Raw genomic sequence first — 27,712 nt, forward strand, 5'->3', positions numbered from 1 at the left:
AGGTTGGACAGGACTTGGAGCAACCTGATCTAATTGAAGATGTCCCTGCTCCCAATAGGAGGTTGGGCTAGATGATCTTCTGACCCAAACCTAGGATTCTATGATCTTCCAGGTGGGACCATCCCAGTGCTTGCTAGTGATGTGGCTGTGTCCCTCCCCAGAACATCCCAGGCATGACCATTCCACACTACCAGCCCTTTAACACAGCCCAGCATTTTACTTGGTTAGCTGGTTCTTGTTACATCCATACCCATGACTTCCAGCACTGGAAACTGGTTCATATGGGGTGCAAGTCAGACTTCTTCCTTAAATCTAACCAGGCTAAATTATCATAAAAGCATAGAATGGTTTGGATTGTAAGACACCTTGAAGCTCCTCTTGTTCCAGCCCTCTGTCATGAGCAGGGACACTTACTACAATGCTCTGCATCACCTTGTCAAAGTTAATTATCAAAGAGAAATCATTACCCTATCCAGAGACAATGTTTCTGTGATAAATTCTATTTACATTCACTTTTCTGTCTGGGAGCTGGGTTTCTTTCAAAAAAGCCTCAGAAAATATGAAAGTCCAGATTTGTTTAAATCCCTGTTTTCCATTTTCTGGATGTGGAAGGCACATTGGCTGCATTTGTTGGAGGTTTGAGCCATATCCAGATTTTCTTAAATCTGGCCCTTCTTTCATAGGTGACCTTGATCCTTCCCTCACTGATGTCATGCAGCCCCTCCTGTCTGAGCCTGATCTCATGCATTCACGGTGTGTCCTCAGCCAGTGGTTGTACCCCAGGCATTCTCTGTCCTTCCTGTCTCACTCAGCTTGGCACAGCTGCCAATCTTTCTCTTAATTTGCACCATGAATGTGTGTGTGCTATATTTTTCTCCATTAAATAGCCAGCCCTGACTGCCTGTGTGAGACTGGCAGGCTTGCTGCATGTCCCTTCTCCCCACCCTCTGCCTTGCTGCACATCCACAGTGCACTGTGATTTACTGCCTGAGCACAGCGTCACAGCTTCTGCTCACAGGTACCTCTGCACATTCCCAGCACGCCTGTGCTTGCTCTGACCGTGCACAGCATGTCCTGGTTGACAGGGAAGGCTCATGCATCGCTTTGCCTCCATTTAGGGTGATGTCTGAGCAACCTGCAGCTCTTTCTGGTAACTCAGTGTAAGGATTGCAGGCTCTCTGCTGCACCTAACTCTCTTTTCCTTCTACACATGCAGGTTGTCAGATCCTCCCCTGTCCCCATCTGTTCAGCCCCTCTCATAAATATGTCCTGCAAAGGCTAAGATGCAGCCTGGCATCAACATCCTGGGCTGTCCAGGCTTGTCCTTCTCTGGAAACCACAGACTGAGTGTTGACTGGGTTTTACAGTCCTGCCAGAGGTAATGGAGGGTGTCTGGTGGGCTTCAAGACCAAAGGTCCTGTCAGTGTCATTTAAGCCAGAGTCCCAGGTGCTACCCAGACTGCTCCCCCAGTAACTGAGGCCTTCTCAGGGGAAGTTTATGGGGTCCCAAGGACTTATTCTAATAACCTGTTGGATGGGGAGAGCAAAAGGGTGAAACAGGCAACAGAGCCCCCAGAAATGATTCAGAGAAAGCTTTGAAGTCCAGAGGAAAGGGTTGTCACTCCAAGTTGCAGACTAAGCCAATCCAGGCTTATGTCAGGAAATGTGGGGAAGGTGTGACAGAGCCGTGACCTATAAAGGAAGCATGGGAGGGATAGGGTCTCCTGTCCTTTGCCCTGGGAAGATCTCCAGCCCTGTTTGTGATGCTGACCACAGCATGCAGGGAGAGCTGCCAGCTGGAACAGACTGGGGCCAGGATGGAGGGAGGTTCAAGCTGAGACTTCTCTAAAAAGCATCTTGCTCTCTTCTGCTGTGAGTTGTAGCTGAGCTCACACATACCACTGGCTGGTGGAGGTCGTCCATGTGGGACCAAATCTGGAGACTGCATCACCCACACAACGAGGGCTCTTGCATTTGCACTCAACTTCCAGCCTGCCCCAAAGGAAGCAGCACATTGTATACCAGAACAGGCAAGAGAACAAGCACAGGGGTGTTTTTCAGTCCTCTTGCATCACAGACCTGTACTCCCTCCTCAGCTGAGGGTCTCTCTGAAAATCCAGCTTTTGGGACAGCCTTAGGCTCTGTGGCTTTGGTATTGGCAACCGCCCAGATAGCACAGTAATTCTTGCTGGCAGCTGCTGCTCCCACTTGAAACACAGCCATAGTTGTTCTTGCTGAGCTGGTCCTTCTTGCGTCCATAAAGAGCAAGATCCTTCTTTTACCATCATCGATGTCATTCCTGCCTTGGCATCTGCAGTAAATGTCTGTCACCAGGGCTGTTGGGGCACAAGGTCACCTTTTGACAGACTCACAGGTTGCTTGGGATGTGGAGTGGGAGCATCTCTCTCCTGTGGCTTGGTGTAGGGATGGGATGGCATCACTCATGGCTTTGCCAGGGGGGCAGGACACAGTGTCCCAAAGGACACTCTGTTCTGCTCTCCATTAACAGCCCAATTCTGGGGCCTGGGTGTGCCGGGCCAGGGGCAGTGGTGACGGACCATTCCTCCCTGATGGCAACAACTAATTTCCATTTAGATAGAGGAATTTCAATCTCAGTTTGCCATCTCTTCACCACGGTGCGACTCAAGACCCAAATTTCCAGTTTTCTTTCCCATACAATGCCAGATGCTCTCTGGGCTCAGGAACTGCAGCGCGTTCAGGGGGAGCTCCCGCCTAGCCCAGGGGACAGCTGGGGGCAAGAACACGGGTCTCTGTAGCTCGTGGGTCCCCCCAGCATCTCCGCACCCAGAACTGCTGCACTGCCCTTTGTGCGCTCAGCGGCCCTGCTGGGTCCTGCCCTGCTCTGGGGCAGAGGCGAGTGCGGGGGACAGCGGGGCGGACAGGGGGGACACTGCTACACCGGACACAGCACACCGGACACTGCCACAGTGGACACTGCCACAGTGGACACTGCCACACCGGACACAGCACACCGGACACTGCCACAGTGGACACTGCCACACCGGACACAGTACACAGCGCGCCCGCACCGGGCAGGGGAGCGCGGCTGCCGCCTGGCGGCCGCGCCGGGAGCAGCAGGGCTGAGCCATGCGGGGGCGTGGCCGGGTGTGAGGAGGCCCAGCCGGGGGCGTGGCCGGGTGTGAGGAGGCCAAGACGGGGGCGTGGCCGGGTGTGAGGAGGCCCAGCCGGGGGCGTGGCCGGGTGTGAGGAGGCCAAGCCGGGGGCGTGGCCGCGCAGGCATGTCGGAGGGAGCGGCGGGAGCGGCGGGAATGGCGCCGATGGCGGAGACGCGGCTGCGGCGCAAGCAGCTGCTGAGCGCGGAAGAGGCGGAGCTGTTCGAACTGGCGCAGGCGGCGGGCAGCGGGCTGGACCCGGAGGTGTTCCGGTGAGTAGCGGGGGCGGCCCCCGCTGGACCCGCCGGTGACGCCGGATTCCCCTCTGACGGGTGCTCCCGGTGCCGCATTTCGACCCCCAGGGTGCTGCTGGACCTGCTGCGCATGAACGTAGCGCCGCTCGCCGTGTTCCAGGTGCTGAAGTCCATGTGCGCCGGGCAGCGGCTCCCGCCGGGACCCGAGGGCGGCCCCGCCGCGCCGATGCCGACGCCGGTCTCCGCCGACACCCGAGGTACGCGCCGGGCGGTGCCGGGCCTTTCCCCGGTGTGTTCCCGTGGGGAGCCCCCGGGGATGGCCCGCCGCCCTCCCAGTAGGGAAGGGGCCCGCGGGTCGCTCGGTGTGAGCCCCGGCCCGGCCCGACCGGCTACCTGCGCCCCGTTTGGCTTAATGTTCATCGTTTTTAGGTAGCGAGCGAGGCGGGGGGAGGTTGCCCGCAGGACTTGTGCCGCCTTTTGTAGCCTCCTGGCTCTGCTCTCCAAGTTCTTAACAGAAAAAAAAAAAAACTACAGTGTTATTCAGTACTGTTTTGTTTGTATATAACTCAAAAAAGGTTAGTTTCCGGGCCATGAGGAATCCCTGGAAAAGGAGGAGAACTGTGTTGCTTCCTTTATTCGATCCCCGTGTGCGTAGTGGCTTCTAACAGACATCCAGCGGTTTTCATCCTCTAGAGATGGTATTTGTGTGGGAAGGTGAAGTAGAAGGCTGTGGGGGACTGTCAGCTAAAATAGTTACTGCTATTGAATGCTTTTATATCTCCTTGATGCTTTAATGTCCATGTACAGTAACAACCATAGCCCTGAACTTGTGCCATATGTGTATATATATATATAATTTTATTTTATTCCTAACCACTTCTAATAAAATTTTTACTTATTCCCTGAAGTGAGTTTTGGCTTGCCAACGCTGTGGATTACTTCCAAAAGGTTTAAAAATAAGTAACTAAAATAAGTCTGCTGTCACTAAACCTGGGTTCACAGTGGAAAAGTTTGTTTCTCTTGTGCTCAAAAGTGTGTCAGAAAGGGGCAGTGGTGGTGGTTGGGCTTGTTTATTCTCTTGGCTGTGCTTGCAAGTCCTGTCCAAAGTGAAATTGAGAGGGGGATTAATTTGAAAAAGCAGTCATTTTTGGGATGAAGGAGTTATACCACAATCTGGCACCTTCAGCAACTGAGGGGAACTCAGGAAGTTTACTGAAGCCCAGATGGAGTGTGTGGGTAAAGTGTCCAGGACTCCTTGGACTCACCATGAACAGGTTTCCCCTTTCAGGAGATAATCTTGGTTAACAGTTACCTGTAGTGAAGGTGGTTGTGGTGAAGAGAACAGCCTCACATGTGACTGAGAAATGACTCGAAATATGCTCAGGGGCAAGGGAAGACACCTGTCTGACTACTTTTTCCTAAACAAAATAGGAGAGGTGCAGCACTTGGATTTTTTCAAATGCAAAGCAGTGAGCTATTCTGGTACCGCATTAATAGGAAACATCTCGAAAGAGCAGAGATTTTGAACGAAATATGGTGTTAAATTTTGCTTTTTCTTCTCTGTTGGTGCTCCAGCTGTTAGAGACTGGAGGCTCAAACTACGAAGGAATGTTGCTGAGGTTTTTATTCCTGTCTGTAATGTGCAGCAGCTTTTGTTCTCTTGTGTATGTGCTTTGAGTGGTATTTTCTAGCACTGGGCTACTGCTATGAGCTAATTTTACCTAGTAGTGAGCTCACTCAGGTTTGAGATAGGACAGTTGCCACTTTTTTTTTTTTTAATCAGCATTAAATTTTTCAAGAGGTAAACCCAGAAGCCCTAAGGTAGAGTTGGTATGCCCTTAGCTGTTGCCTTCTACCACCCTGCTGCAGGCATCTTAGAGAGGCTGAGATTGCAGGAGTTAGTAGTTGTCTTGAGAGCTTAATTTGGTGCTCATTCTGCATCTTTAGTAGAGCATCTCCTAGTCTGAGTCAGATTTTAGTCCTAGTGTGTCCAGCCAGGCTTTTCTCTTTGTATTATCCCTTTAAAATTGATATATTGATATCCTGGAGTGCTCTGGGACAAGCCCTTGGATCCAAAGGTGAAGTCATCTCCAAAGGGAGAGATGGTTTTGCTTGTGGTAAATATATCTGGTATTAATTTGGCTTTCAGTGGCCAGTTTGGCCAATTGCTGCCTTATTTCCCAAGGTTAAAATATGTCCTCAGTGCAAATTCACATCCTGGAATTGCTGGAACAGGAAGACTGTGCCCATCAAGCCACAGTTTTGCTGCAGGTACAGTTAAACATTAAATGCTAACCTTAGATTTGCCCTCTTTGCAAGCTGTTGCTTGGTAATGGTGATGAAGAGACGCTCAGGCCTCCTCTTTCTTTTCTCATTCACCCCTGTCCAAATTCCAATGGACAGCACTTCTGTACCTTGTTAGAAGGCTTGGTCTTCCAGCTGTGTCAGGTTTTTTGTTTTCTATAAGCTTGTTTTAAATTAGAGCCCTCACTTTGAATTAAAGCTTCTTGTTGCCAGCTTTGCATTTTATCCTTCCCTGCTTATCCCATTTTCTCACTTGTTTCTTTCCCTTTGTGCAGTCTGTCTTTAGCTGTGACCAGCCTTCTGGAGTGGTGACTGTCAGCACTCTTGGGTGCTGCTGGCTGACTATGCCAGCTGCTTTATATTACTCTTCCACTCAGCCTTGATTTATCTCAGGGTTCACCTTGATGTGGGACTTGTAGTGTAGACTCCTGTATTAAGGAGATAAGGATAATGCTGACAAGGAGAATTCTTGTGTAAAGCTCTGATATGGCAGAGGAAATTCCCTTGGAGATGCAAAGGATTTATATTATTTAATCAGGGGTTTATACATCATACAGTGAATTTTTCTGCAGGTCATACTGACTATTATGCTTTATTTGTAAACTAAATATCTCCATGGGTTCTGAGTGGTGGCAATGTGTGCCTGGCACCTGAAAATATTCCCAGACACTTTGTAGTCTGCATGTCTTCTCTGAAAAAAGATCTGTAGAATGACCTATTTTGGTGACTTACATAGGGCTAATTAAAGGACTAATAGAGTCCAGATCATGGTTTTCTTACTTAGTTGCTCATACTCAGGTTTTTTCCAGCATTCCATCAATACCACTCCAATGAGTGGATTTCCTGCAGTCGCTGAGGAGCAGTTAGGTTGCCTTCTGGATCTTACCTGCAACTCTCACTCCCTCCAGCTTTTCCTACCATAAGCAATAGAGTTTAAGCCTTTTGAATTAGAGGCCTTGATTTGTGTTTTGTGAAATTATGGACACGGTAAATACATGGGACAAGTTCTGTGCACAGAGCATTCCTGATGTGAAGTTGTTGCTCTTCCTGTCCCTTCCTCCCAGGCTCACATTTGAAAATGAATTTTTTTTTCTGTATTGTAGGCATCCAACTAGCTTCAATTTATTGACCTCTATTATCTTCTGGTATAGAAATTATCCTTATGTCAGTTATTTTAGAACTGACAAATTTCTCAGCTGTACTGTGCTTTCTTGGGTGGCTGAAATGGTCTTGCTTAAAAATTCCTACACATTTCTTCTCCCAGGAGGTAATAATAAATTTTGATTCTCTCAAAGTACAGGTGATGGGTAGTGAAGGAGTCTTTTCTACTTCAGCAGAAACAGCAAGGAGCTTTTATGTGTTCTTCCTTATCCCAGGAATAAATTGCAAAAAGTCTAGGCTGGAATGCTCACAGCCTGCTATGGCTCTAGTCCCAAAAGACTAGGTGGTCATGGAGGTCTCTCTCCTGTCATACTTTTCCCACAGGAGGTTTGCAGGGTTCCCTGAGGCTCTGAGCTTTCCTTTCTGCTGGACGTCGAGCTAAATGCTGCACTGGGATAATTTTTTCAATATGTCTTTTGAAGCTGATTATCAAGCTTTTTCTCCCCTCTTTCATGCTCTGCAAGGCAAGACCTGACAGAAAGGAAAGGAATTTAGAGGAATAGTGTAAATGCCGGACTTGCCATGTGGTTTTGTTGCACAGTAATGAGATATGACAACTCTGAGTAACAATTCATTCTTTGCCTCCACCCTACCAAAGAAACACTCAAAAAATCAGACTCGATAGAGCTGTCAGAGAAAAGTGAGGGACTTCTTCCCCATCTTCTCTTTCTGTAATCTTATGTGCAAGACAAAGAGAGAACATGAGATATCCCAAGTGTGGTGGTGAAAGCTAGCAAAATGAGGAGCAACCAGGGACATGTGAGAATTTGTAGGGAAAAGGCTGGTGTGTTTCATGCTTATCAGTGATGGGAGAGAAGCCCCTGTGGTCCTGCTGAGCAGTCTTGAAGGGAGCCCTTTATCAAAAGAGGTGAATGACTTGGGCTCAAGTGATGGCCCTGGAGAGAGTCCAGGTTATGTATTAACTAATGAAGATGTGGCAGCAGCTTTGAAGATCCGGGAATTGTGTTGCAGAAGAGGACAATTTGTGGGGTTGATGTCAACATACACTGCAAGAGATAATCTTCAGAGTGTTGCAGCTTTGGTAAACCTGACTGTGCTACAAGTGAATGTACCAACAGATGTTTATGTATTTATTTGTTTCTTTACAAATGAGAGAAAAATCTTGTTGTAACAAGTAGAACAAGTAGTTCTTGTTACTGCTCAGTGGCAGGAAAGGATCCCTTGAGGAAAGAGGGAGGTTGAGTAGAGAGGAAATTGAAAGAGAAGAGCTTTAGATTTCTACTTCTGAAAGCATATTTGGGGTTGGGGTTCTTTTCTTTCCTAAAGCTGATTGAGCTCCTCTTGCCTCCTGCTTGACACAAGGCAGTGCTTCTTTCTCTCTCTGGTACTTAGGACTGCTTGTGTGCACGTACCATTCTTCCCAAACTGTGCCTGGCTCTTGAGGAGATATACACCTCCTGCATCTTTAGGGAGGCAGGTATTTGATTAGTCTCTCTCTTGACTTGTCTCTTGCTGCCATAGCTATTTGGGCTGCAGTCATTCTGCGGCAGCCAGACATGCTCAAGGTAAGGACCTCTTAGCAGTCTTACAGGAGAACAACTTCTCCCTGAGCCAAGCAGAAGACTTTGGGTGATGAACTGACCAAATCCCCCACCCCCAATCTCCCTGTGCTGTCAGTGGGAAGGAGGGAGGGGTTGGGGGAAAGAAAGATATTCCTAAAGCCTTATTTTACTTCTCTGATTTTGTTAGTAATAAACTCACTTTGTATCTCTAAGATGAGTGTGTTGTTTTACCCTTGGAGTGTTTTCTCCCAGTCCTTAACTCACGAACCCTTTGTTCTCTCCTCTGCCCAGGTGTAATGTGGGAAGGTGAGCGAATGGCTTTTGTGGGTGCCTGGCATTTGGCCAGTGTCAAATCATGACAGTCACCGTGAAAAATACCAGTGAAATCCATTTGTTCATCCGTAGTACTTGAATTACAGAGAGTTTATGGTCATTGAGCTGCTTTTGTGCTTTGTGGTAATTGAATCTGTTATCTCTGGTAGCGTAGCTGAGGGAGGTACAAACCTTGCCTGTCCCTGCACACTTCAGAAGCCATCCTTGTCTGCTACATGGGTCTGCACAGGCGGCTTCCAAAAATATTCTGGGTGTTTATGCAGTTTAACTGGTTTGTTTTACTGTGATTTCAAGGCTAGGGGGATGGAGGACACATCCTTTGAGTGCAGCTTCTTTTCAGTCAGATGACTCTTTCCCCCCAGGTTGTCTCAGCTGGGTCAGAACATTGAGGGCCTGACTCCGGTAGTGCTTAAGGGTACCAGTGCGTATGTGCACGCAGTAGGAGTTGTACTTGGGTTGAGGACTTGCCCTCTCAGCAGACAGATGCATGAGAGAAGGGGGAAGACATTCACCTGGGGACATGTCCAGGATTGCTAAAAGCATCATGGTGAAAAATTGTTTTATACCTTTTTCTCTCAAATACTTTGAGATCACATATATTACCTTTGCACAGTGTGTTTGTTTTCATGAACAGCACTTCATTCAGTGAAGCTGCTTAAAGTGCCTGAGCTACAACACAGCTGGCAAGGCTGGTTGGCTGACATGGGATGGTGACTGCCACCGTATCACTGCCCATACTTGATGAGATGTTTTCAAGAGCACCTGGCTTGGCTGGGATAAGTGAATGGATTTGTGTGCCACCCAAATTTTACAGATTAATAATGGCTACCTGCTCCTACTTGGAAGTTCTCTGATTGTCTTTGTGGTGCATCAAGGTGTTAAATGGTAGTATTCATGTGAGTCCTGTTCCCAGACAGCTACTCCAAGGAGACAGGATGGTCTGGTAAGTAACTGTGCACTGTCCATAGTACAGATGATCCAAGATAATGATTTCCAAACCATGTCTGTAGAGACTCTAGAGTGTAGAGCAGCTGTTGATTACTGTGAAAGTTGCAGTGTGAATGGTTGCCAAAATGTCACTCTTCATTTTAATTGCATGCATGTAACTACAGCCCACTGTAGTCCTGTTTTGTTTTCTTGTTGCTGGTATTCATTTTTATGATGCTTCATGGAGGTTGCCCTCTTTAGTAAAAGCTGTACATCATGTTCCTTTTATTCTCTTTCCTAAAGTGAGTTCTACTTCTCACTTAAGGGAGTGGCAGGAAAAGTCCGTGTCCCTCATCCCCTCCTGAAATTTTTGTCAGCAACAGTGAGTCTGTCACTCTGGCAGGATCCTGTTTCCCCTTGCCTCCCTCAGCTTCTGCCTTTGTACCCACTGCTGCTTCCTGCTCCCACTCTGCCTTTTAGAGCTCATCAGCTGTGCCTCCAGGAGGGGACCTCTCACCTCCTGAACTCAGTAAGAACATGTGGCAGTCTTGTGTAGAAGTCTGAGTACCTGAAAACCCCAGAAAATGATAGGAAATTCAAATTTGCTCATTGAGTGACAGAAGTGATATGGAGAGAAGTGTGTGTGATCTGATGATGTGGCAGCAGTCTCAGACACCAGCACATCCTTTTGCTCATCTCAGCTTGAGGCGTTGGAAGCTCTTGGTGTTCCAGCAGTGTTGTTTGCTATGCTGCTCTTCATGTGAGGAATGATTGGAACCAAGTGGCTGGTTACTTTGTGGATTAAACCCCATGAAAATTAAAAATGCTTCTACTGTAACTTATTTGGGTTTTATGGCACCGATACCTGTGGGCTGAATTCACCAATTTGCTTTCTGCACTAGATGCTGAAGATGTTTGTGAGATCTAATGGAATTTTGCCTCCTGCATGGTTCCTGAGGGAACGCTTTTGGCTAGCTGCTGTGTGGTGATGCTTGGGTCAGGATGTGAAAATTAATGAATGAATTTCTTTATTCAGGGAGAAATAAAACCAGCTCTGCTGTCAGTGGGTCACAGATTCTGGCCGAAAGAAGCAGCCGGGAAGGATCTGCCCAGAGGATGCCCCGACAGCCAAGTGCGAGCCGTACACAGAAGGCAGGAACCTCCGGGAAGAACAGCGGGGGAGGCAACAGTACCTAAATAAGGCCTTAGAACAGATGGATTTTCATGTTGGACAATGTATATAAATTGTGCTTGTAAAAGCTGCTTGTGTTCTATGTATTAACCTAAAACCATGATTTGTAATACTGGGAACAGAGCTGTTGGTTCTTATTTCCAAAACTTCCTTTGGCCATGCAGACTTCTAGGAACTGTTCCTGCATTTGGCTTGCCCTGCTTCCCCATGTGCCTGTTTATGGCATTCTGTATATGAACCTATATCTGAAACCAGATTGATCTCTCCCAAGATATAATCCCATGTTCAGTCCTCCCAGTAGTTATGCGTTTACAAAGCATTACAGCCCCCTTTGCCTCAGGAGCCAGATCAAATGAGGAGATTGTGCCAGAGAGGGAGGGAACAGCTCCATAACAGGGGACAAGACACATAGAAGTACCTAAAAAAGGCAAGTGGGTTTCTTTGAGCTCAAGTGTTACGATGCATAGTTCCAGAGGGTCTTCAGGCAGTAGGGTGTCTTCTAGTGGCTCTGGGAGCTCAGGGGCTGTTGATGAATTCAATGTCCCTAATTAGGAAAAAGTGCCTCCATTCTCTGGGAGTTAGATGGTGATTACTAAACTCAAGATCTGCCTCTCACAGGCCTGCTTCAGTGGGTGCTAAAACGAGATTTTTAAGGTCTGGGTTTCTCCTACTCTGATCAAATAATGAAGTGCAGCTGCTCCCCTCAGTAAAACTGAGGTGGTGGAGGTCAGAGGCCTGAAGGGAGGTAGCCAGGCACAAGTTATGGTCACAGTGCTGGGCAGCAGGAGAGTGGACTTTGGCCTCTGTGGGGATCTGCTTGATACAGTCTCCTGGGATCAAGCCATAGATGAAAGTGGCACCCAAGGAAGAAGGCTGATAGTCTAGAATATCAGCGCTGCATCCTATGCCTAGGCTCCAGCTAGAACCGTGGCATTCCTTGGAGCTATGTTCCTGGCCCCTGTCACCCCCCATCCCATGTTCAATCCCTCTCATAACTTCAGCCTTGTTCCCTCCAGGCTCTGCAGGAGCCGGAGATACTGCTGGGGGCTGCAGTGAGTAGGGGCTTGACTGGGGTGCACCACCTCAGGGCAGGGGCTGTCCTCTGTGACACTTCAACTTAATGTCCTGGGTCCTGTAGGTCCCCTGAGATTGCCAGGGACACTGGAAGGGACAGGACAGGATGTCGGGTGTTTTTTAGGGGTGTTAGGGTCAGCCAGGGCTGCAGGGAACCTTCCTACCCCATGAGACAGCATTAGGTTATGTAAAAACTCATCTCCTGGAATGAAGACCAGCAGGGGGAGGTGGAGTAGCCCTGGGAACCTCCACTGTGCCAGGGACTCCCTGTCCCAGCTGCTCCCAGGGCTCTTGTTGGGCTCAGAAGTGGCTCCCATCCAGAGGGTGAATGGGGCCACTCTACAGGTTGCATCTCTAGGGGCAAAGGTCACAGTATGGGACACAAGGGAAGAGCATTTTTGGATTGTGATTATGGGATGTTCAAGGAAAGAAAAAAAGGTGGGGAAAAGGAGGGAATCAAGGTGATTTTGGGGAGGACATAAATGTGGGAAAATAGAAGGATAAAGATGTGATGGCTTGTGTCACATCTAATGCCCATCTACCAGTCTGGGATTACAGACACAGTCTGTGCCTCCTGGGTTACACTCAGGGTTACACACTGAGCCTCACTGGGGGCTGAAAGCAGGGAACATGGACATTTGTCACTCTTAGGGCACTTAATCAGGTGCATGGGCAGGATACTGACTGATGCACTTTCTGTTCAAATCTTGTTCCTGACAGTTGTTCACTATTTAAATGGGCAATGTTGACTGTAGCATTGCCAAGGAGGCTTATAAAGTCCCCAGATAATTGTATTAGATTTCTTTTATAAAGCAGTTAAAGCAGATAAGCAAATCAAACTAATTAATATCTGTCAATATTTGCACAGAGAAGTGTGATGTCAAGCGGAATTTGTACTACCTGAGTGACTTCAGAATTCTCAAGATTTTAGAAGGGTAACACAGAATGTGCAAACACTCACCCAGTACATTAAAGGCTCTCAATCTCACAGAGTGGCCTTGGGCAGCATCCTGACTCAAGGGGGGAGACCCCAACAGTCCTTCTCTCAGGGCAACTGACTCCACTGCTCTGCCTGCTCACCAAGGCTCCATCTATCTCATCTCTTGTCAGATTGTCACAATAAATCTTGCTGGCCAAGGTCTGACTTTCAGCCCCTTCACAGCACCAGCAGGTGCAATTGTTAGTGCTGCACACCTGAATCCAGCCATGGCATGGCTGAAGTCAGTTCCAGGTCGGGAGGGCTGCTGGAACTGGTGCACCTGCCACAAGCACCTGGTGAAGTTTATCCATAAACTGGAATGAGCACCTGCCAAAAGACGAGTAGGGAAAACAAGGGAGAGAGCCTAGAAGCTCTCCCAGTGGACCATCAGCCAGAGCTGAGCAGCGCAGGCAGGATCGCTACAGTCTGTTTTCCTACAGACTCGTTCTCTGTACCATCATTGCCAAAAAAGGGAGGACTGGATGGAAGAAAAAAAATTGAAATCTGGGAAAAGGTGGTCTGCATGGGGATGGAACCGACGACCTTGGCATTTACTAGCACCTGGCTAACCAGCTGAGCTAAGGGACTCAGCAACTGTTTGTCTGTACGCTGCCACCTGCTGGGCCGGGAATTGCTCCGCCACTCGAGAAAACAGAATAATAAACATGCTAGCAGAGGATGGTTTCGATCCATCGACCTCTGGGTTATGGGCCCAGCACGCTTCCGCTGCGCCACTCTGCTGTTGCTTTGTGGCTGCAGTTCAAACACAAGCTGGGATCTGTAATTCCATCCTGCTCTAGAGTATGTGGTAGTAGTGGCACTGCAACGCCAGGGGCACCAACAGCCCATGCAAGGTGACGAGAACACCCTGTTAGCCCCCAAAACGGGGGACAACGAATTTAACGCACTGTGGTACCCCACTTGCTGTTACAGCTTTGACCTCCTCCCAGGAACCACTGGTGTCCTGGTTTAAAAGACAGGTGTTTGCTAAGGAAAGCAGAAGCTTCCCTTTGGACTGAAAAAAAAATGTGATCCTTCCTTCCTTCCTTCCGATTATTATAATTTTGGAATTAAGAGAGCTCTCAGGCAAAGATATGGGGGTAGGAATAACAGTTCTTTACTAGTGTATCTAACAAGACAAACAAGAACAACAACAGCTATGAAATTATCCACAACCAGAACAGTAACTCAGTCCCAGTGTTTTTTGGCTGCAGGCACCTTTTCCCTGAGCTGCAGTTCCCGGTGCTGGGGGCGGGCGGGTCCCGCAGAGCTGCAGGAGGGCTGGGGGTGATGGCAGCGCTGTCCCAGGGGAGAGAGAGATGGAGAGAGAGCTCTCCGCTCACGGTGTGGGTCCCAGTGCTCAGCAGAGTGCTGGATGGTGGCAGGTTACAGCGAGAAGGCAGCAGGGCAGGGTCCCACAGCAGTGAAGATGGCTCCCGGTGCTGGGATGGCAGGGATGGGGCTGAGGCGGCGATCGTCCTTCTCGTCCAAACTCCAAGGGGAAATGGGGAGAGCCAGAGCCTTCCGCTTCCTCTTCTGGCTGTTTGAATCTCGTGGGGTTTCCCTCTTCTCTCTTCCCCCCACCCCGCCTTGTCACCAGGGCCCAGTCAACAGGCATCTTAGCCTGTTGTTGGGGGTTGGTTCTCTCCCTTTTCCCTCTGTGGAATTTTCCCCATTGTCATGCTAAGTCCCCACTGTGCTGCTGAAAGCAGAATGGAGACAAAGCCCATCTGGTATCTTCTGCTTTTTGGCTTGCCTGGTAGGGGCTGCCATTCATCTTTCATATACAACCACCCATCCATCAGATTTTAGGAAAACAGGCAAGCATCTTATGGGAACATATAAGAAGGCAGGTGGGTGGATTTTTGCACAAGTTTCTCACAAATTCGGGAGCATGGTTTCCCAAACTGCTGTCAGTGAGAGATTTGGGAAGTATTTGGGGAAAAAAAACCCTAGATGAGAGCATAAAGTCTGGGACTGGGGCTACTCAGCACATTACACACCTTGTCTCTGGCTTGGACAGCACCGCTGTGTTCACAGCAGCCCTGTGACAGCAGGACTCAGGCACAAAAATAGGATGTGCTTTCAGCACTGCGATGTGACTCCTCATTTTGAGGAGAAGCTGAGGACATCACCCATGTCTTTACCCATCACAGACATGTTTTGCCCTGAGGGATTGCTGGCTGTGACTTTGTCCCTCTTCAGTCCCACAGTCTCTTTCTAACAGACAGGAGGAAGTGGGGTGGACCCCTGGGAGGTTGGTGTTTTGCCACAATCTAGTTACACAGATTTTTTTGGGCTAAACCTTTTCCTTTTCTTAGTCCTTGGGTAAATATCATCCAAAAGTTGTCGACCCTATCAAGATATTCCTGCCTTGTACCATCAGTATCTTGCACTCTTCAGTAATAAGGTGTGTACCAAAGAAAGGTACACTCTGAGACACTTTTGGGTCCAAGAACTGGGCCACTGCAGATGCTAAAGAAGGAGAGGCCACCTTCATTGTCTTGGTTTGAAAGACAGTTGTCTGCTAAGGAAGGTGTGAACCTCCCTTGGAATAGAAAAACATTACTCTCTTCCTTGTGAATTATTATAACTTTGAAATGAAGGAGCTTTCAGGCAAAGATACGGGAAAAGGTTTAACAGTTCTTTACTAGTATGCATACGTTTAACAGGACAAACAAACAACAGCAGCAGCAGCACAAAGCAGAAGCAGGAGCCCGGTGCCAGCCTTGTCCCGGGCGCGGGCGCGTTCCCTGCGGTGCAGTTCCGGGCACGGCCGGCAGGGGCGCTGCTGGCTCCCGGCCGGGCAGGGCGCGTGCGATGATTCCCCCGCGCCTGCAGGGGGCGCTGGGCAGCGGGCGCCACCTCCTCTCCCTCGCACGGCAATGGCGGCCGGGCCAGGGGGAGGTTCAGGGCTGCAGCAGGAACCTCGGAGGGGTGGCTGCCGTGGCTGGGACCTGCGGATCCCAGAGTAATAAATTGAATGTTTCAGAAACATCAGAGCCCTCTCTCTGCAGAGCCCTCCTACCTTCCAGCAGATTGACACATTGTCCCAGCCTAGTGTCATCCGCAAATTTACTAATGAAGGACTCAGTGCACTCATTCATGTCATCAATGGAAATATTGAACAGGACTGGCCCCAGCACAGACCCCTGGGGGACAGCACTGCTGACTGATCCCCAGCTGGATGCAGCACCATTCACCACCACTCTGGGCCCAGCCATCCAGCCAGTTCTTAACCCAGAACAAATGTATCAGAAGGCAGCTTCTGCTGTGTGAACGTGACTTCCCAAGGCCTACCCTGAGTCAGAAAGAGCTTGTCACAATTTGGCAAAGACAAGATTGTGTGAGGTTTCGAGCCTGGCAATTTTATGAGAGGCCATGCCAGGCTTGCAGAAGGAGCTGTGCTGCTGCCCTGAAGGATGGCTTGATTAGAGAGTGCCTGGAGGCCCTGCAGGAAGGTTGCACTTGGTGATGGATGTCCAAGGCAATGGACAACCTCAGCCAGGGGCATAAGGCTGAGTGAGGCTGGGCACAGGGGCCAGAGGAAACCCAAGCAGGAGGTCCCATTCTGTAATGGTGAGCACTCTAGATTCTGCATCCAATGATCTGAGTTCAAATCTCGCTAGAACTGCAGCTGTTTTGTTCCCTCAGGCTTTCCCTCAGCATTCTGACACCCTCACAGCCCTTCTAAATAGCCTATGATAGAAGGACACTAATTTTGCCTTTAAGGAAGCCATGTTATCTGTCACCATTTATCTTGTTTTCTATGTTCAGTAACAAAATTTCCTGGTAGATCTTTTCCACGATCTTGCCAGGCAGCAAGGCAAGACTTATGAACCTGTAAGTCTTCAGGACTTCCTTTTTTTTTATCTTTTTAGCAATTATTATTATATTTCCCTTTTTCCAGTCACTGTGAATTTCACACGTTGGCACAATTTTTCAAATTTTAGGGTTAATAGTTTAGCAACTTCTGCCAATTTCGCTTAACCATAAGCTGTAAGAGAAATTAGGCTGTTGTATCCCTTAGTTGCCAAAACTATTATTACACTGAATTCCAGTAAACTTTAGCATATCACTGTAGTGCTGGAGCCTGGACAGAATAGGTCAGTAGCCCTACACATGGGTTGGTGACACAGGGTGTCTGAGACATGCAGTCATGATTGTAAACCAGATCATTCCAAATGAAGTTCCCACATATACCACAGTCTGTTTTCAAGAGTCCTACATATGAAATGACTGTATGTTATGAACACAGACATTGTACGTACCAGCGTCCCCTCTGAAGGGGAATGACAAAGCATTTTACCAGTTGTCACTGCAGAGATGGAAAAAATGGAGGGTGGAGAGCAATTTTACTCCAATGTGACACTGAGACATTTCATAAAGAACAGGCTTCCTCCGACTATACCTCCAAACTGCATAACTGGCCTCATGACACGCAGTTCATGCTTTGGTGCCCACCTGGGCATTGTAAGCTGTCATCTTTACCACAGCAACATGCTTCTTTTGCCAGGTGCAAGCAGCTGCAGCAACAACACTGATAAGCCCTCTCATCTGGCTCCTGTACCAACAGTGAGGAGCCCAGCCTAGAGCCACCTCTGGGTGGAAAAATACACTGGTGCAAGCAGATTGTCCTCCAGGGCCTCAAGAGCCAATTGCTATATGAACATTTTTATCACCCTCATCCGAATCCCTGGGAATGGCACTGGGGAGATCCAGGCATGAGAAGAAACCTGTCCATCAAGACAAGGTGTGTCATGGCAGGTAACAGACGACTGGACTAGAAGCTACGGTTTTATCATCAAGGGTTAGAGAAGCACAACACAGCTCGTGGCTTCCATGCTGCTATTCGGGAGCAGGTGAGAGAACAAAATTCCACCTGCGTTAGCCGGGAATCGAACCCGGGTCAACTGCTTGGAAGGCAGCTATGCTCACCACTATACCACCAACGCGGCTGAGTAGTGCTTTGCTGCCTGTTTGTCCGGCTCACATTCTGCTCGGCTCCAGGCACAGGTCCTCTTTCGTTTCTGTGGGCACGGCTACAAGCTGCCACAGCATATGGGTGATTCTGTGTGTAAAATATTGGCTGGAAAACTCAAGCTGAGCTAGACACCGACTAGAGAAGATCAGCATCAGGGAGCAGGGAGTGTCCTGGCTTGGAGCAGGACCCTGGACAGATCAGGACTGAACTGCAGGCACAGACTGCAAAGACCCATGGTGTGCGTGTGGGAGAGATGGATCTGTCTGTCCAGTACCAATCTCCAGTCCTGAGCAGCCAGAGAAGAGGAAAAGGATCAGACAGTCTCCCTTATTTATGTGAGTGCTGATGGTGTTTTAGAGGACACTGGTAACAGCCTGGATGCCTGGAAAGGCTGACCTGGAAGAGAGACTACACAGAGCAAAATCAATAAAATAGGTAATTATTGAAAGGACACACCCTGGGCAGTTCAAGAGTCTGGATGGGGCTACACACAAGTTGAATCCAAGATGGATCTCAGTCATGATCTTACACACTTTTATAAGTTTTGGTTCATCTACACATTGGGGTCAATTATCCAACCACAGTCCCAGATTATGAAGTCTCAACCCCCTGGTTTCCCCTTGCCCTTAGCTGTTGTTTCTGCTTTTTGTGTACCGGTTGTCCTTGATTCTCTAGTTAGGAAGGGATTGTTTTGTCCACCCTGTGAAGAGAACTTACTAACACCTAATTTGAAGTTTCAGAGTTACACACCAAGCAGCAGAGAATCTGAAAAATATAAAAGCTAAAACCCAAGGCATCAACTCCCCATATAAATTGTGCCAGTGTAGGTACATTTGTGAGTACATAGCTGTGGTGGGGTAAGCACAGCCAACCACCCCTCCAGTTGCTCACTCCTGCTCCACCTTCAGTGAATAAGAAGTATAGAAAATAACATGAGAATTCTTCCAGGACAAAATAAAAACTGGGACATTTTGGCAAAACAGAGTCAACTTGGGAAAATTCATGTTTAGCCAATTGAAAAAGGTTCACATAGTGAGTAACAAAAAAAAGCCGCAAAAAACATTAAACACAACCTTTCCTTGCTCCTGTCCAGGATTGGCTTGTCTGCTTCACCCAACATTCTCATTACCAAAGCAGCAGGACATCATGAATTTTCCCTTTTTCTTCCTGACTCTTCTTGTTTTTCCTCCTCTCTCTGTCTGGCATTGTCTACCCTCTCTGCATTATGTTTTCATGGAGGCCACAAACTGCTGATAGCTCAGCCATTGACACGGAAATGAAACCATCTGTGTGCAGCACACAGCAGCCCCTTACCTCTTCCCACAGACACCACCCTGCAGCATTCCATGTCACCTCCACTCCCAACAGCCAGCCACCACTACCCAGTACAGTGTCTCTTGGGAATACCTGCTTGGTCCTGATCCCTCCCTTCAATTTGAAAAATTTTTAATTGTTTTTGTGAATATACAAAACACACACCTTATGCATTGCATACAGATTTGTCATGATAGCAAACCGGATTTTTTGTTCAGACAGCACAGCTTTCCACAATTGTTCTTGGCACAGTTTTCTACTTACATGACTGTTAAGAGAGTAGAAGTTATTTCTAAGTTGCTGTAGTAAGCAGAAAAGGAGGAAACGTTGTGCCTTATTTCTGACTTCCTTTGGTTTTCCTTTTTTTTACTTCCTCTTGTTCTTTTTCATATCACCTTTCAAGATACTGTGGCATTCAGATTTATATTTGCAGTTTACTAAGTTACATTTTTTGTCTGTAATTTTTGTATTTAAAAAAACCCTGTAAATATGCATCTTTTTGTGATTTGCTAGCTACATACAAAATCTTCCTGCTGCTATAAAATACTTCTATTTTATTTGCATTTTTATCAACATAAAAATTAAACTGGAACAGTTCCTGTATTCACTCCTTCTGTACTGGACTCAGTTCAGCAGTATGGGGTAACAGTGCAAAATGTTCTGTTGGAGTAAAGGATCTGCATATAAATTGACCAAGACACATGATTTATGGGTCTCATAAATGTTCAAAATTTCTCTACCGCTCTGGCAGTTTGTCTTCACAGAAGACTTGACGAGGTATTTGCTGAACTTTTTGTCCTGGTAGGCTTAGTGTGTGAGCCGTATTTGCTGCTGTTCTAGTTGGATTCTGACTCTGTGAGACTGAAGGCTTAAGATGGCACACAGAGATGAGAAGGAAAGTGCCGGATTGCAGGGTGTGTGCTGGGAGCTTGATGGGCACAGCTGAAGCTGTAGGCAGCAAGTGCTTTCTCAGCTGGCATTTTGGTGAGCTCTGGTTTTGGCAGATGTTTGCAACCCTGTGGAAGGACTCTTAAGAGAATGAAAAGATTTGTTAGGGCAAAGAAGTTCGTGTTGCCCTTTGAGTGAGGTGCAAAGAAGGGTATGCATTTGGAAGAGGAAGAGCAGCGAAAGCTTTTTGTCCTGACACAGGTGATTTGAGAGCCAGGGACATTTATAACTTGGTTCTGCCCTCGGGGTGATTTCGAACTGGTCTCGGTTCGTTCCCTTCTTTGGCGAGTCGGGAGCTCCATCGTGTGGTTGTTTTCACCAGCGCTGACATTCCTCTGGGATAAGGTGAGCTCTTTTCTGGCCCGTCCCCATTTGTGTGGGAGCAGTTCGTGGAAGAGCTCCGCTGTGGATCCTGGCTCTTGGAGAAGACAGAATGTGATTCTGCACGTAGTGGCGAAAGAAGGGGAATCAATTCATTGTTGCTGTGCACCTTATATATTGCAAGGAAAAGAAAAGAAAAAGAGAGAAAAAAAAAAAAAAAGCAATCCCAGCACAGCATCTTTCTTTTAGAGTGTTTTCTGTGTGATTAGCTGCTCAAAATGTAACTCTCAGGCACAGCGACAAACTCCGTGGAGATATTCACCTTCTCTCAAGGTCTGTCTACCATCCTACCCTCTCACTCTGCAAATACCAAACCCCTTCAAAACGTCCAGTAGCTGCTCTCAGAGGAAAAGTCCTACAAGAAAAACCCAGTGATGGCCTTCATCTTCCCTTTGGAATCTCTGACTTGGATTAAACACACTAGTGATTCACACTTTCTTTCTTAATTACATATATATAGCATCAACATATTCTCTCAAGGTGGCAGAGTCTATTGCAAAAGTAAAGCATTTCCAGCTGCACTTCGGAAATGTGCCAGGAGACAAAGAATTTCTTACCATTCCCTCTTCCTTGTGAACCCAGATATTCCCAGCAATCACTTCCACACACCTTAAGAGTTGCCCAAGACCTAGCAGCTCAAAGAAAAGAAAGCGTAAGACAGAGGATATTCTTTAAGTAACCATATCTAAGACCAGCATTTCAATTCCACACAACATACTGGGTCTTTGCACATTCCCTTCAGGTGCACGGAGTGTAACATTCTTCATTCCTACACTTCTATTGCAAACTGCCAGCAGAGGCCCTCCTCAAGTAAGCTGTAAAAGACAAAGCCGTTGCTGGGCAGCACCTTCCACATGCCACACCACAGCCACATCAAACCCACCAGACCAGCAGAAGGCAATGTTCAGACACTAAAGATATATATTTCTCCTTATGGGATCTCACACAGAGCTGAAGTCCAGCAATGGCACGCAGATTTGCAGCTTTTCAGCATGCATACTATACAGAACTGCTGTGTTTTGTGCACAGTTTTTCCTCAGCTTCAGGTAAACTCATGTATTTTCTTATCTACAGAGTCCAAACACCTCCACTGTTGCAGAGTTTTCCACAAGAGAAGATCTTCATAAATGTAGACAGCACACCTCATTGAGAAGGAAGCTACAGAGAGGCTGTTTGCTATGTGCTGTTTCGGAGCTGTTTGGAGAGCACATGCTTTAAGAAGGCCTTCTCTTCTGCAAACCTCTGCAACAGTGAAGATGTGAGAAGAAGCTTACAGCCACCTTTGGAGATGTTCAACAACGGGACGTTACTTTTACAAGCAATGCAAACATTCTCCGTTGGCTCTGATCGTGAGATTAATAGGCAAGATTACAAAGTTTGTAAGGCAATGACCTTGGGCTATATATCCTTTCCAGAGATGTCAGCTGTATTTTGTTGAGATGCACTGGGCAAGAGGGCTAAGATATCCTGTGTTAGCTGTATGCCAGCTGGTAGGGTGGCTAGAGGTGTTTCTAGTCAGTTCAGCAACTATTTGGTCAGTTAACAAATGATTCCTGAAAATGGGATTGCGAAAGCAGTGGACTTGGACAGGGGAACTTATTTTACAGGGGGAACCTTTAAAGGATTATGGCTGCCTTGAAAATTCAGTGGGACCTCCATACCCCCTTGACACCCTGAGAATTCAGGTCAAGTAGAAAGGATGAATGGAGGAAAACAGAAATACCCTTTGAAGCTGGTGACAGAAACTAAGATGCCATGGGTATGGCTTTTGCCATTAGCTTTGGCAAGAATGAGAGGCAAACACAAAGGAATGTTCAATTATTCCCCTTTGAACTGTTTGGGATCCTTACCTGTTGATTTTCAATGGGACAAGAAGGTGAAGATGTATATTTAAAAGAACATGTGGCCAGGATCTTGTCTCATTAAATCTCTTTGACAGGAAGCCCAGTTAGCACAAACGCTGCCTTTGGACTTTGCTGTTCATGACATCCAGCGAGGACTGCAGGAACAGCAGTCAAGACCACTGAACACTGGTGGACCCCTCATACTCGGGTCAAGGTCTCTAAAGCCCTGGAAATGTGGACTTCTCTACTGGAAGAAAAGGATGGGAGACCTCAGCTAACAGTAGCCAAGAACAAGGACCTCTAATTAATGGGCTAATATGAACTGTCATTGTCTATTCTCTGTATTTACTTGCCACACCTGGTGCAGGAAGCAGATGTGAAAAAGTGGGGACAGGGTGTTTCAAATGTTCCACGTGGCTAAAAAGGCTTAAGTTAATAATAACTCTAAAGACAAACTGAGAAATAAGAAGATGAGAGATTCAGAGGAAAGACGTGTACTAATGTCTTTACAAACAATTTGATGGGTGTTAACGCCTTTGGAATGGGTCTCAATGTTTCTACTGGCTTTGGGCAGCAGGTTTGTTACTGGGCCTGGACAGTTTGGCTTCTGAAATAGTCAAGGTATGCGCAAACCTGAACTTCTGAACTTTGAGGAAAAAGGAAGAGTTCAAGGGGGGGTATGTGGTAGGTGGCTCGGGAAGGCTGTGCCTTCCTACTACCTCAGCCAACAGGGAAAGGAAGAGGGCAACATGAGAGTTTTGAGTAACAAGGAGTTTAGGCTAAAAGGTGGCTGTGCCCTCCAAAACCTCAAGAGAGAAAACGCCATGGGCTTGTGGCCCAGTGAACTCTCTGCCTTTATTCGAATAAAGTTGAAGAACTTGTCAGTCTCCTTTTTGGACTTAAACCTCTGGCATTTGTGGGTTTTCCTGACACGTTTTGCATTTTTCATTAGCATTTCAAAGTTCTACTGAGGATCTCCACAAGGCAAATAAATTGCTTAGGGAGTGGTAGAGTAAATACAACAAAACAAGTACATGCTAAAGTGTGCATTTCCTATGATAAGAAACCATTTTTTAAAATTTTAACAGAAATTTAAGCTAGCTATTTAATCTCTGATGTTGACAGGGTGGTTAAAAACCAGTTAAATAACCCTACCTATTTAAGCAAAATACATTAATGGTGAAAGAGAAAGTACTACTAGCCTAACTACACTGTGTAGAAAAATAGAGAAAAGAAGAAGCAGCTTCTAAAAACACATCTGGTAATAGCCTCTTTTCTGCCATAGCTATGGTTCTTGGGAATACCTGCCAGACGCCAGAAATTAACAACAGGGACTTGAAATGAGTATGCAGGAAAGAGCACATTAAATACTACATATGAAAATGGAGGGCCTGCCCAGACATCAGAGACAGAATGGGCCCTGCTTGGTGAGTTGGGGTTCGGGGCCGGACCTCTCCCACCTGGGGACACCCCAGTCATCAGCGCAGGGCACAGGCAGTAGACCCCCGCATCCAGGGCGCTGTCCCGGCCGTACCGCACACCATAACCCAGCACGGGCAGCTTCCTCAGAAACGCCCCAGGGGTAACCCAAGCGCAGCAGCGACCATCACGTGAAGATCCCTGGGTTTTGTCTCCCCAGGCACCACTGCAGGAGGCCGTGGGACACGGTGCTGGGGACATGTTCGACCGCTGTGGGGAGCCTGGGCCAAGGCCCCAGCGGCCGCCTGGGCCCGCGGAGCCGCGCTCCCGGACCGCGCTGGCGTGCCCCCGGAGACATGACCGCATTCCACGTGGGCGAGGGCGTGGGGTACTCACAAGAGCGTCTGAGGAGGGGCCGGGGAGAGCGGGAGGTGCCTCAGATAACCGCACCTCGAAGCCATCCCCATCCCCATCCCCATCCCCCATCCCCCATCCCCCATCCCCGGCCTCCATTCCGCGACCGTGTGCGGAAAGCTCCGAGTCGGTGCGACCCCCACGGCCTCTGGCCCGAGCACGGGGCATCTCCCTGGGCTCTCCCGCCGGCACCGACCCTCAGCCATGCCCCCCTCACCCCGCGGGCTGGTGCTGGTTCCCTCAGCGGGGCCGAGGGGACCCTCACCGCCGATCTCCTCACCGAAACAAGCAGCGAGGCCTCATCGCTGATGTCGAGCAGGCGGGTCTCACTCGGGATCCCCTCGGAGAGCTGTGCAGAGGGGTCTCACCTTTCCTTACCTGGAGACGAGGAAGGGGAAGGGCTCCAGCCCTGCCTCATACGGCGCTAGGTTTGTTCCTGCCCTCCCTTCAAGCAAACGAAGCAGTTACAGCATAACACAGTCCTGTTTGCCTAAACAGCACATGAAACTCAATTAATTAATGAAGACCTGGTTTTAAAGGCTGGTCCCTCCCCACACGTGGTACAAGGAGCTGCTCAGCCATTTCCTAATTTCATGTACATTTACTAGTATTATTCTGGAAAATTACATATAACCAGTATGTAAGACACGTGTTTGCCTTTTGCCTGTGTTTTATTGGTTCAGAACACACATGTGAGGGTTACAAAGTCATTGCAGTTTGGGTGAGGAAGCTCAGAAGAAGCATGTGGCAGCACTGTGACAGGGACAGATGTTCAGCCTTGTTGAAGAAATTGTGTCCTTCATTTAGAATACAGACGACAGCTATTTAGTTCCTATGTTGCCTGGAGGGGAAAAAAAGAAGAAAAAAAAAGAAATAAAAAGAAAGGAAAAAAAAGTAAATAAAAGTAGCAGCACAGATTTGCAAGCAGCATGAAAATAAATTAAAGATTCACCTCTTCTTTTAAAAAGTTATATACAATTTGCACTTCACTTGTAGTTAATTAGGTAATTGAATTCTGCACGTTTACACGGCATACAAAAATAAGGCTATGGGTGAGCAGTGAAAGAGAGGATGCAGTGAAGAAGGGCCTCAGCCCTGCACCCTGCTGTAGGGATGAGCTATGACCAGGTCCCAAAAGCAGCCTACACAATGGGGTCTGCAGCACCAGTACTGGGAAGTTGACAAGCCATGAAGGCACGGGTTCTTGTTTGGAAATCCAAAGGCTGGTTTATTGATGTACAGTGTCAAATACAGGTTCAGGGACAAGAATAGGAATGGGCAGAGGGTACAGGATTATATAGGGGGCAAAAGTGTGCAGTTTGTGGGTTAGGGTCCAATGGGGACAGGGCAAGGTACTGCATAGGAGGGGTTGGGGATAGAGAAAGCCAATGGGGATTGCCCCAGGGTGGGGCAATGTGACAGAACAGAACCAACAGAGATCCAGGGAAGGGAGAACATTCTAGGGGATGTACATAAATGGGAGATGGGGGCTGAACCAGGGTGGTCAGGGTCAACGGGCCAATGAAACTGAGGGGGAATAAACATGGGTTAAGGTTTGTGGGAAAGAGGCTTTTCTCTCCACAGCCTCGGGGTCTATTCCTCATGAATCTCTCCAAGGCTGAGGGATGAGCCCAGTAGCAACACAAGGCCTTGGGACAGCAGTCAGAGCTGTGTGTCATGGACACACCTCTGTGAGGGGGGGCAGAGGCAGAAAAGGTCACAACTGCAGTAAGCCACCTCAGCCACCTACTCAAAGAAGCAGCTTAGGATTAATTAGGGTGAAATTCTCAAGACTTAGTGGATGTTCACAGAGTTCTTGGTCACTCTGGAGGCAGTACAGTGTATTTAGTAGAACAGTTTTAGTTACACACACTTTCCACAATTCATTAAACCTGTTAATTCCTTAGATGGGGAAAATGCTTATATCCTGCTTATAACTTACAACTTCATTTCACAAATTGAACTAACAATAAGTACCAGCTATGTGCTCAGAAGTCATGCAGCATTTGTTCACACCAGCAGCTTCTTGCTGATGTGCTCTGTTGAAGATAGTAAAATATTTTTGAAGCAACTACAATACATAGAAGAGCACAACTTTTCAGTATGTTTTGCATTTCACGCCATGCCCTTTGTTTAAATCTGATGGTGAGAACATTATGTAACATAAAAGCTTCATTTACGTATCTCATTTCTTGAAGATAAGAATCTTTTAAAAGGAAAAATACTGTGAAGTCTTATTATATTGATGAGTTTGGTATAGCTCAAGAATTCTCAAGAGCCACTGGTCAACCAAGTTGGAAAAAGAATAATTTATGAAAAAGGCAATTAACCAGATTTTAAAAACTGGATACATTCTACATATGCACAAACAACTTGTCTCTGATGTACAAGCATGCAGTATTTGTACCATAATTGCTAGTCTGCAACCAAAAGAAAACCAGACAGAAACTGTAATTAATCACCTTTTTTTTTTTTGGTAGTGTAGTTATGTCTGCTATTTCTGTTTAACAAATGCAGAGTGCAAATATACTTAAAATGTCACTAACTACTGTGAGGACTTAAGAACTGCTGAGCATCTAAACCCCATTCAGATCTAGGGGATATATAAGATAATGCTTCAACAGCTGCTCCTAAACAAGCAAGCCAGAAATCAAGAAATAGTAAAGTGTAACAAGGTTGGAACTCCAGCTTTGTGTTGCTAAGGGTAGAGACAATGTATTCTTTCAGCTAAATATTGCTGAGGAGGGGAACACATAGAAAACACACTTTAGAAGCTGTCATCCTTGAGTTTCCCATTTATTTCCTAGGATGCCTCAACTCTTAACTTGCTTTTGGCCTTGGGTAGTTAAAACCCTTCTTTTCTTGGGTTTGCTATTTGTTGTACCAGTTGTGAGCTACTACCAAATCACAATAATTTGGAAGGTAGAAACTATTGCTAATAGAACAGCTAACAAGTATTTGCCAAATCCCTCAATTTGGAATTTGCTCCTCGGTGTTGAAGGACACTAGATAAACAATATTTGCTATATTGATGCAACGATATTTGTGCTCCAGGCTATTTGAGAGTCACACCTTTCACATAATGCTGATTGAAAGCAACAACAAAGAAAGAGAATATTAACATGCTTAAGTCAGCAGATGATTCTTAATGAAATTGCAAATTGTGTCTCATGTTACCTTTACAGACATTGCTTAGAAATAACTTTAAAAGGGCATTTCATGACACTAAATATCTGGGAAAAATGGCTTCTTAGGAAACTGGAGGTCATCAAAATAATATACTTAAATTTAAGCAATCACTACAGAAATAAAGGATTTTTCTGGACCACTCTAAAGAACAATGAAGTTTAGGAACAAGCAAAGACAGACAAAAACCCTTGTGGGTTTATCAGTAGTTAAACTAAGCTTACAGACACAATTCAGCTGGACACCCTTCCACAACAAACGTATCAAAAGTAGAGTGAAAATGCCAACTGTATAAAAACTACATGGAATATTTAATACAGAATACTCCAAACTGCTTTTCA

The 27,712-nt window shown here is 47.1% G+C and overlaps 1 protein-coding gene and 2 non-coding genes across 3 annotated transcripts; 1 reads left to right on the plus strand and 2 right to left on the minus strand.

Annotated features, from left to right (window-relative positions):
- The first annotated feature begins 3,260 nt into the window (after positions 1 to 3,260).
- On the plus strand, positions 3,261 to 10,951 carry LOC134049154 (mitotic-spindle organizing protein 2B-like). Its single transcript, XM_062501378.1, has 3 exons — positions 3,261 to 3,406; positions 3,497 to 3,645; positions 10,673 to 10,951. The coding sequence occupies exons 1-3, from the start codon at positions 3,261 to 3,263 to the stop codon at positions 10,831 to 10,833; spliced, it is 456 nt and encodes a 151-aa protein (XP_062357362.1). The 3' UTR covers positions 10,834 to 10,951.
- A 2,599-nt stretch (positions 10,952 to 13,550) lies between these two features.
- TRNAM-CAU (transfer RNA methionine (anticodon CAU)) lies at positions 13,551 to 13,622 on the minus strand. The gene has a single exon. It is a non-coding gene; the product is annotated as a tRNA-Met (tRNA).
- Positions 13,623 to 17,764: 4,142 nt separating this feature from the next.
- Positions 17,765 to 17,836, minus strand: TRNAG-UCC (transfer RNA glycine (anticodon UCC)). Its single transcript has one exon. It is a non-coding gene; the product is annotated as a tRNA-Gly (tRNA).
- Positions 17,837 to 27,712: the final 9,876 nt, after the last annotated feature.

This window comes from Cinclus cinclus, chromosome 13 (assembly GCF_963662255.1).
Source record: "Cinclus cinclus chromosome 13, bCinCin1.1, whole genome shotgun sequence".
Lineage (NCBI taxonomy): Eukaryota > Metazoa > Chordata > Aves > Passeriformes > Cinclidae > Cinclus > Cinclus cinclus.

Coding starts and splice junctions, on each gene's coding strand:
- LOC134049154 (XM_062501378.1), top strand. CDS start 3,261: ATGTCGGAGGGAGCGGCGGGAGCGGCGGGAATGGCGCCGATGGCGGAG. Junction 3,407..3,496: donor CTGGACCCGGAGGTGTTCCG/GTGAGTAGCGGG, acceptor TTCGACCCCCAG/GGTGCTGCTGGACCTGCTGC. Junction 3,646..10,672: donor GGTCTCCGCCGACACCCGAG/GTACGCGCCGGG, acceptor TTCTTTATTCAG/GGAGAAATAAAACCAGCTCT.